Source organism: Cyprinus carpio, chromosome A5 (genome assembly GCF_018340385.1).
Source record: "Cyprinus carpio isolate SPL01 chromosome A5, ASM1834038v1, whole genome shotgun sequence".
Classification (NCBI taxonomy): domain Eukaryota; kingdom Metazoa; phylum Chordata; class Actinopteri; order Cypriniformes; family Cyprinidae; genus Cyprinus; species Cyprinus carpio.
Genome location: NC_056576.1, coordinates 7,357,303 through 7,367,302, shown reverse-complemented (window position 1 = coordinate 7,367,302; position 10,000 = coordinate 7,357,303). Strand labels below are relative to the sequence as shown.

General features: G+C 34.1%; 2 protein-coding genes across 3 annotated transcripts in view; one reads left to right on the top strand and one right to left on the bottom strand.

The window, feature by feature from the left end:
• Positions 1-3,476, top strand: part of LOC109104343 (leukemia inhibitory factor receptor-like) — a 22,071-nt gene extending 18,595 nt beyond the window's left edge. Inside the window, exons 15-18 of one of the 2 annotated variants that reach the window (XM_042752384.1) lie at positions 1-48; positions 230-326; positions 1,909-1,975; positions 2,079-3,476. The exon at positions 1-48 is cut by the window's left edge and continues 90 nt beyond it. In XM_042752384.1, the coding sequence (XP_042608318.1) occupies positions 1-48; positions 230-326; positions 1,909-1,975; positions 2,079-2,666 (800 nt within the window). In that variant the 3' untranslated portion in view covers positions 2,667-3,476. The remainder of the gene's footprint in view (positions 49-229; positions 327-1,908; positions 1,976-2,078) is intronic. The other variant, XM_042752390.1, reaches the window with a different exon arrangement.
• Positions 3,477-8,358: 4,882 nt separating this feature from the next.
• LOC109104284 (serine protease FAM111A-like) overlaps positions 8,359-10,000 on the bottom strand; it is a 9,534-nt gene continuing 7,892 nt past the window's right edge. The window contains exons 4-5 of the mRNA XM_019117646.2: positions 9,713-9,775; positions 8,359-9,597 (exon numbers count right to left, since the gene is read on the bottom strand). Of these exons, the coding sequence (XP_018973191.2) occupies positions 8,359-9,597; positions 9,713-9,775 (1,302 nt within the window). The remainder of the gene's footprint in view (positions 9,598-9,712; positions 9,776-10,000) is intronic.

Here is a 10,000-nt window from a genome sequence, read left to right as displayed (position 1 = left end):
CAGGGGAGGACGCGGGGGCCACTGTGGCCATTAAAATGGAGATGGACAGTAAGACATGAAATTCCTTTATTATTTGAGAAAAGCCTTATTTGATATTACTGTCAAACTTTGGATTACTTTAAATGGAACAACTAGTGACTTTGTCTTTTCAGATTGCTTTGATATTGCAGATCACAGATTGGATTATGTAGGTAGTTCTCCTAAACTTCATCTTTCTCTGTTCATCCAGCAGCTGACATGCTGTTTGTTGGCATTCTCGTGCCGTTGGGAATCATGTTCTGCTGTATCATCCTCTTCAGCATCTTCTTCTACAAGAAGAGAGAGTGGTAGGACTTCATTAATGTACTTTAATAGCATTTCCATCAAGTTAAATAATTTAAAAAACCCACTTAATCAATGAAACCTAAATGGCTCACAGTATGACCTGCAGCGTCTCACAGTGTTCTTTTTGTCTTACTGATCAGCAGTTAGCGTTATTTTAGTCATATATACTAATATGTGACCCTGGAGCACAAAAGCAGTCTTAAGTCGCTGGGGTATATTTGTAGCAATAGCCAAAAAACATTGTATAAAAATTATCAAATTATTTTTTTATGCCAAAAATCATTAGGATATTAAGTAAAGATCATGTTCCATGAAGATATTTTTAAAATATCCTGCCATAAATATCAAAACTTAATTATTGACTATGAATATGCATTGCTAAGAACTTAATTTGGACAAATTTAAAGGCTATTTTCTCAATATTTAGATTTTTTTGCACCCTCAGATTCCAGATTTTCAAATACATGTATTTCAGTCAATTATTGGATTAATAAACCATACATCGATGAAAAGATTATTTATTCAGCTTTCAAAAAATTGTTTTTAATTTTTAGATCATTTATTTCAATTTTAAAGTTTTTAGTCACATTGTTGCATTTTTTCCTTATGTTTAGTAGTGTTTTTGTTTTTTTTTGCCTCGGCAACTAACTGAAATAAAATAAGTTAAATGTTTCTCTTTTGCTGCTATAAGATGAGACAGTGTTAGGACTTTATTAATGTGCTTCAACAGGATGAGACAGTGTTAGGACTTTGCTCCTGGCGATTGTCTGCATTGTTTGTTAAAAACACACCTGCCTTTAAAAAAAAATCCACTCAGGTGTGTTTGATTAGGGTTGGAGCTGAATGCAGGACAAGTCAGGGTTTTGAACTAAATTGGCTTAAATCAAGTCATTTTGAACTAAATGGACTGTGTTCTCACGTCAGTGTTATTTTACCATCATTAACTTACTAATGTAGTGTTTATTAAAATTTGCGTTCGTTTTTATTTTTATATCTCACATTTCAATTTGTTTTTATGACTTTTTTTAATGTCTATTTAATTTTTATTAGTGGTGTCAATCAATTAAAAGTAAATTAAATTATTCTGAAATTAATCATGATTAATCCCACCTAACATTAAAGTTTTTAATTATACTTTTATATTGCAATAATTTCACATTCAATTCAAATTAATGTAGAAACAATATAAAGACAGTATATTTTTAATATTTGTTAAATGGCAACTTTTTTATGACTGAAGGCAAGTATCACTGATAATAATACTACTCATTGACTATAGCCATTGAACAATACAGTATAATTGAGAGCTATCAATTTTAATATTTATTAGACTTTAAAAAACAACTTCTAATTTAAGTGAACTTAAAACAATCTTCACATAAAACTTTAGCTTATTTTGGCTGCTTTAAAAGCTGCTGCTGCTGAACATGACGCGGATCTGAGTTTCACATTTTTTAAACTTCAAAACGGAGTTCTGTATTTTTATTTTTTTATTTTTTTTAGTTGAAAAAAATACATACAATGTAAGAACACTGTTGTAAATCAGTTATTAATGTGTTGCCTTGATGGTTTATCTAATTCCAGGGTAAAGAAGGCTTTCTATCCTGAAATCCCTGGACCTAAAGTGTCTGGAGACTGGTCCTCCCCACGGGTAAAACTTTTCTTGAGACAGGAATCCCCATTGCTATTGCTAACAACTTAGTGCTATGAACATAAACGATTCCTCAAATTGCTCTGCTCTTGTTTGTGTTTAGGGTCCTCTGGATGTGAAGCCCTCTCCTCACAGTCTGGTCCACATTGTGAAGAATCCGGAGTGGGATTTCACTAAGGAGGGTCTGTTCCCGGTCCCAGAGGAAGAGGAGGAGTCTGAGAACGACAACATGGAGGTCGACACAGACTCGGATGAACCGGCCCTGCTGAGATATTACAACCAGGTGGTCGGTGATGGCTCACACAGTAACCAGGTCTCAGACTCCTCCGCTTCCTCGACCGCCTCAATGGGCTCCACGCAGACTGAAATCACCTACGCAGGCATCCAGAGCCCCAGCTCCTCGCAGGGGGCGTACAGTGGCGGAGGTTACAGGCCTCAGATGCAGTCCGTCACAGGTCCAGCCGAGCCCCAAATCGAATTCGAGGCCGACTTCCAAGACGATGGCTTGAATGCAGGCTACAAACCCCAGTGTTCCTGGCAGCTGGATTCTCCAGAGGCGGAAAACTTCAGCGGTTCGCTTGGCAGCCCTACATCAGTCACATCATCCCAGTTCCTCATCCCAGAATCCTCTGAAGAGAAACCACAGCCTTCAAACACCTGGTTCCACAATTTTCTCTCTGGAAAATCCTGAGAAGGCACTAGCTTTTGTTTTTCACGTTCATTTTGTGCCGTTCACCTTTACCGAGGATGTTTTTCGGTTCGTTTTAGGGTTTGTGCCCTTACTGGAAATCACTCATATGTACGTAATCAGCATCACTTGTGATCCTGACCAGACAGGTGAAGTAGGTGAAGAGCTGAAGGTGAACGTATCTTCTCGCGCTCGTTTGGAGCAGTATGACGCTTTCCCTTAGGAACGTCGCTTCTATTCATACGACAGTGTTCGTGCCTCTTTCTTGCAGTGTTATTGGAGTGATCGCAGTAAATCTACATCCTTACAGCATTATATTGTGCTCAGCATTTCATAGATTTTTTTCAGTCCTAATTTTACTTACAGTTTTGATTGACTCCAGCAGGTTTGCACACATTTCTCTGCCGGTAAAACATGCTGATTTGCATTTCAAAAGGTCAAAACTAGTGCATTTAAGGCTTGTTCATCAAAAAAAAATTTGTCGCTTCATGTAACTTTTTCTCAAGTCTTGATGTCTGTTTAAGCAGGCATATGTTGAATAAGCTGACAGAACAAAAGGAAGATGGGAGAAACTTGTGTCTCTGTTTTTTCTTAAACCATTTCCCTGATTAGGGAAACTATTGTCAGCTTAATCTGTGTAAGATTATTGTTACTGTTAAAGTTGTGATGCAGCTAGCTAGTTGTGTGTATTTTTGATCAGTGGTTGACGCTCAGTCAGCAGAAAATTGCCTTCTCTGCTAGGGCTGCATGAGTTTCGGATTTAAATCAAATTGTGAATTTTTTTTTTTTTTTTTTTTTTTTTTTTTTCTTTCTCGCTCTCTCTCTATTAAAAAAATTGGGAGTGTAAGATTTATTTTATTTTATTATTTTTATTTTTTTTAAATCTCCAGGTTTGCTACGTTTGTTGGGCTGCACAATTTGGCCAAAAATGTGTAATTATATAGCAATAAGACTAATAATATTTGTGTTCAATTATAATTATTATTACTAGTATTACTACTGCTACTACTAATAAATAAAATATTAAATAAAATAAGAAATATTACTATTGTAATATTTCACTGTAAAAGGAATTAAGAATAATTATATAGCAATATGACTGATGTTTAATTATAATTAATATTACTGCTGCAGCTGCTACTACTGCTAAATAAAATATTAAAATATTAAATATTTCTATTGTAATATTACACTGTAAAATTAAGAAAAACAATATTTTTGCAGTACAATTTTTACAATGCATATTTTTGTCTAAATTTCTACTTTTTTAACATTAAGCCATCAAGATTTTATTTTCTCTTCTTTTTTGTTGAAGAGCAGCCTTTTCAATTTGATAATTAAAAAAAAAAAAATTTATTAGTCGTGTAGCCCCCTTCAACATTTTCAACAAAAAATATCTTTGCTTTTGGTCCAGTAATCCAGGTTGTAGGATATTGGAATAATCTTTCTAGTCTTTTCATTTTTGCTTTCCAAAGGTCAGTAACATAATTTCAACATTTTCAACAAAAAATATCTTTGGTCCTTCAGATCTGTACAACACTCCTGTATAAACTGAAGCACAGGATGATATGTTTCCTCCAAAACCTTGTGCAGCAGTCAGAACAACAGACCACGGTCCAACCCTAATCAAAAGAACACAGCACATTCTTTTCGGAGCAGTTTTCCTTTGTCATTTGACATGGTAAAAAAACTCCCACATGGACCACACAAGGTATAAAAGGGTAACTAACGGTTAATTTGGCCTTACCTTTTTTGTGGGCCCACATGGACCTAAGGGTAAATAACTTTAACTTGTTTTGGAGCAGTTTAGTTGTAATTTATATTATGGGTTGGAATTTATCAATTTGTGGGTAAATTTGGATGGCCTTACCGCGATACGTCGCAAAGAAACACTTGTCACTACAATGAACCTGAATGATAGAAGTCGACGTGAAATCAAAAACAAACCTATTTATTTTATTAAAACGCTTTGTTGGTGCTGTTGTGACATTCCAATTTGAATAGGAAACTAAACAGCTAGATTGCAACCTGTTCTTACCAAACAGTATCTTGAATATTTTCCACTTTTCACCATCCAATCCATGTTTGACGGATAAAATCAAGCCGGACCCTGCATTTTATTTGGGTTTACTATCTTGTTTCACTCTTAAATGTCACAGTGTGGAAGTAAATGGGTCGCAATGCAGTTTCATGTCGACTTTGAAGAGCATCGGATAGCAGTCATTAAACTCCTGTAATGTAGTGTGTGATTGAAAGGGCATTAGATGAACATTAAGAGTGAGATTGTGAAGAAATATGAGATCGGTCAGCATCTGCTGTTGCTTAAGCTTTAAACACTACTGTGAAAGATTTTATTTTGTTGAAAGAATTTGTCACTGTGTCTTTTTTTCAGTTATATGTAGAGATCTTTTAAAGAAGCCTACTTATGTTTATTTTTTTATTTGCTTTTATGAATGTATAATACACAAATGTCAATGAGTATACAATGTTTTTGTTTTTTAACTGTTGAAAAATATGCTTCGAAAGCCTTAGCTGTGCATTTTATAGCCAAGATGAGCGTGTTATTAGGAGTAAAAATGTCAAATGAACCGATGTTATAGGCTGTCTCAGCAAAGCAGGCCAAGTCTGATCTATAATCTGATATATCATGTCTGAGCATGGCATTTTTCTAAATCAGATTTGAGCAATTAAGATGAGAGTTCAGTAGGACGTCACACTACATGTATGAGGCGTTAATGTAAATATGTGAACACTGATGTAAATAAGCTTTTCTCTTGAGCATGAACATCATCAGATGGGAATATTTCACCCAAGTTAATATTACAATAATATTATTGCCTTTGTATGCATGACAGATTCCACATTCAGCATTCAGAGAGAGGAAGAGATGAGCTATGAATGAGGAATATGAAATAATTCCTGTAACACTATATGAGTGTGTGTAAACACGTGTAAGAAATACACAAGATGTGCTCCTATTACTCTACTGCTAATACACTTAACAGAATATCAACCAGTCTGTATTATTATAGACAATAAATCCAGATAAAATAAATTCAATGTGTTTTTATGTGATTATTTTGCCTTTTGACATTGTGTTGCATATTATTGCTTTTAAAGCATATCCTATATAACTCTTTAGCAATATGTTCATTCAGGTCATGACATTTTTAAACATTTTTGTTTTTAAAAATAAGTCTTTCTATTTCTGTGGTGTTTCATATGAAGGGCTTTCTCCTTTACCAATAAAACATATGCACAGTTTAATATTTCCTCAGGAGATTGTGGAATTTTGAAGTTTTTTAATTGAAGTTAAATTGATGCACTTTCAAACCACCAGTTATAATATATCGAAGACTTATTAAATACATCTATAATTTTAATTATTTGCCAAGACCACATTTCTAATTTTTAAGTTGAATAATTACTAAAACTAAAACTGATAGATTAAAGATACATAGAAATAAGAAAATGACAGAAAAAAATAAATGACAGAAGCAGATCATTTCTAAAACTTAAAATTAAAATAAAAGTATAAAAATAAAAGCAAAATATTATAATAGTTTATGAATTGAAAAATTAATGAAAGCTAAATATAAATATTAAAATTAAAATGGAAACGGCAAATATAAAAATAAAAGCAATTCAGAAAATTAATAAATAGGCTACTATAGTAGTATATAAATAATACTATAATAACACTGTTACTATGATGTATAAATATGGCGTTATTTTACCGACAAATGTCGAGAGCGCATTACTGTAGCGCGAAAGCACGTTAATACAATGCGCGAGCGCGAATCTCTCCGCTCGAGCGCGGATTTTCTTTGCTCTTCCACAAAACCGGACGCGCGCTCAGATATATGCTGCTCTCACCTGAAAACAGTGCGCGCACTTAAAACGTGTCTCTTCTCTCGCTCAAACAGAGTCCTGTGCAAATCTCTCTGGGCTCATGCGCTGTAGATATTAATTCTTTTTGCACCTGAATTAAACGTTGTCAAAAGTTATCAACCAATCAGATTTCAAAGATGGATCTATAATGTCTTTACAATTTAATAGTATTAGAAATGAATCAGGTGTTTGGATGATTTGTAAATAAGTTTAACAGTTTGGTCAAACCCTTCTGAACAATTTATCTAAACAAACATAAAAAGCATATGATTCTTAAAATTCACGTGGTCTATATATATATTGTGTACTTGGATTGATATAGCTGATAGATAGATAGATAGATAGATAGATAGATAGATAGATAGATAGATAGATAGATAGATAGATAGATAGATATGATTTAAGACAAATATTTAGATATGGGTCAGATGCACTATTCCCTAAACCTATACTTAAGAAATGTATGGTGGTTACAGTGGGGGTGTGTTTTTTCCACCTGAGGCTCATCATCGGCTTGACAATTGCAACATAACCGAGAGCCAACACAAACCCAGGAAAGCAGGAAAATAGTTCAACGATAGACTACATAATTAACAAATGTATACAAACAATCAATAATCATCATTAACATGAATCAATAATGAAAGCAGGCATGGCAAAAAACAAAACATTAACTCAAATGTCTCAACTAAATATAAACAAAATCAACATAATAAACAAACAACACAACAATCTGGACCGGCTCAGTCATATCCGACCCTGTATTCATCAGAGGTGTAGTTCTTATAGCCCCGATAATGAGCCTCAGGTGGAAAAAACACACCCCCATCCTAACTACCACGCCTGCAAACCAAATATAAGAAAAAAACAACAGAAGAAAAAAAAAAAAACAAGCCCAGCCCTCACTGGGACATAACAAGACTTATAACTATATATTCTGATTTACACATTGTGTATACATATTTAGATTTCTATATTCAAGCTTAAAACTATATTCTGAATTACATTTATATTATTCAAAATTATAACTATATATTCAGACATCTGGATTACTTAAACAGATTCCAGAAATTGAGTACTACTCATTATTGGATTATATTACAACTGCTCACCAAGCCTCTTTTAAATGTATTTTATGTGTTGTTTTACAGTTTATTCAGTTTGAACAGCAAGATCAATGTTTTCTTATTTCTTCTTTACGGGACAATGACAACATTTTTCAGACCCAAAAACTGAAGATTCAAGAAGATTCTCAATCAAGTTACACATTGATGGAACAAGTGTATATTTGTTTTATTAAATGGTTTTATTTGTTGTAACTGACATCTACATTCAGCAAGAAAATATGAAGAACAGTGATCTGGGGTTTGCTGCTTGAGTCTTGGAATTAACCCTCAAAGATGTCATTCTAATATGTATCTCAGTGGAGATACACATCTGATTGTGTATTGTTCTTTCTTATTACAGCAATTCTTTCAGATCAGTTAATTTTGTGTATCTGTGTGATTCAAAGATGATTTGATGTAGAAGCTTGAACATGGCCCCTTACAGCAAAGCCAAAATATGAATCTAAATCAATGTAAAATCAGCATAAAACATCAATATAGATATAAAGTAAAAATAATATAAACATGGATATGAAGATATATGAATGATTTGTTGTATGAGTGAAATTATTGTGAATGGATATATGAATACACAAGTATGTATGAATAACAGAGTAAAGAAAATACAATAAAGAATGGACTATAAATCTATTTGTATTCTCAACCAAATGAATAAACCCTCTACAATAAAGAATGGACTATAAATCAAGAGCATAGTCAAGATGCCTTCCATGCTCATCCTTTCCGTAACAGCAATCTGTGAGTTGTTTAATCTGTATGCGCTTCCCTGAATCCTTGTCTTCATAATCAAAAACAGCTGTGAACTCTGCAAAGTTAACTTTCGTATGGTCAGTAAATAACCCAATTACATGAGCATTAGTGAGGATGAATCTGTCAAAGAGCAAGAAGCCGGTTCCTAAAGCAGAGTCCCCCACTCGAATCTGACACACAGAGGCAGAGAGCTTCATTAGCTGCTTCACTTTCTTCACCTTCAAGAAATTATCAACACTTTTACCATATTCTTCTCTGAAGAACTTTTTGACCTCAGATTTGTTCTTTAGTTTCTCTCGCTTCTTTAATGTCTTCAGTAAATCTGGAAACTGATCACGCAGAATTCCCAGAATCTCTTCAGAATTTACAATGGCTTTAGTGACGTACTCTTTAGTTGAAGGAGTCGTGGACTTTGCATTTCCATCTTGTTTCTTGTCTTGCTCAGTGTTGATGGGATGCTGACTTGAGCCGGAAGTTTCTGCCACATCAGCATCTGAAGCTACATTAGGTTCAGTCTTGACAAAAGTCAAATCATCTTGACTCTCTGGCTGATTCTGGTCACTAAGAACAACTACCTGGAAAGACTTTCCTTCAAGATCCTCTACAGGTATTGACAATTCATGGTTTGTATCCCCACCAAGCTCAGAAAGTCCACAGTGTTTCTTGAAAATGACATTGTTGAATCGTCCGTCACGTTTAAGAGCAGATTTTACTCTCTCTCCTTTGAATCCAAACACACAAACATAGCGAACGCTTTTCCTCAGGGCTTTGCTCTTCAGTAAGCATTGCACTTTTGGTCCTCCTTCTTTTTTAACCCAGATTGTGACTAATGTTTCAGGGTTACTTCTTTTACTGAGGAGTGAAGGATCTGCAGTTATTTGATTTGTACAACGTTTTTCATCCTTTTGGATGAAGTCTATCTCTAAGATCTCATCAGTTTCAATAAGACAGCAGGGAAAATCAGTCTTCACAGCTGCTCTAGGAACTGCTCCTTTCGATCTTTGGATTAGTATTTCTTTCTGCATGTTTTTGTTTTTGTCTTTTTCATTCCTGAAAATTGGGCTTGTATTAAGAGCCTCAAGCACAGTCATGGATGTTTTACACGCCACTGAAAATGTCTTAGAGTTTAAACAAAACTTGAAATTGTGTTTTTTCGCTTCTGTTTCCTGTTAAAAAGGGAAAAAAATGTTATGTACACAAACATTCATGTTAATTCCGCTGAAGAAATGTCTGTAATCAATGGTTATTAATTTTTAATGTATATTATGTTAAGTGATTTACCTGCTGCAGATGTTTTGAAGGTCCCTCTTCAACTTCTTTCTTAATCAGGTAATCCATTTTTGTCTAAAGAAAATGTCAACAGTGATTTTAATACAGGCTTACCACTGTCTACAGCTTTAATCATAATTTAAATTATGAAAAGGCCAAGTAATTGCAGTGTTATGGCTTTTCACACCCAGCATGATGCAGCAAAGCAAAAATCACTAAAGGTCTATTAATAATCTGGTTGAAACAAATATGCAAATTATTAACAGTCAAAAACAATGGCTGTGATTGACCAGTGATATT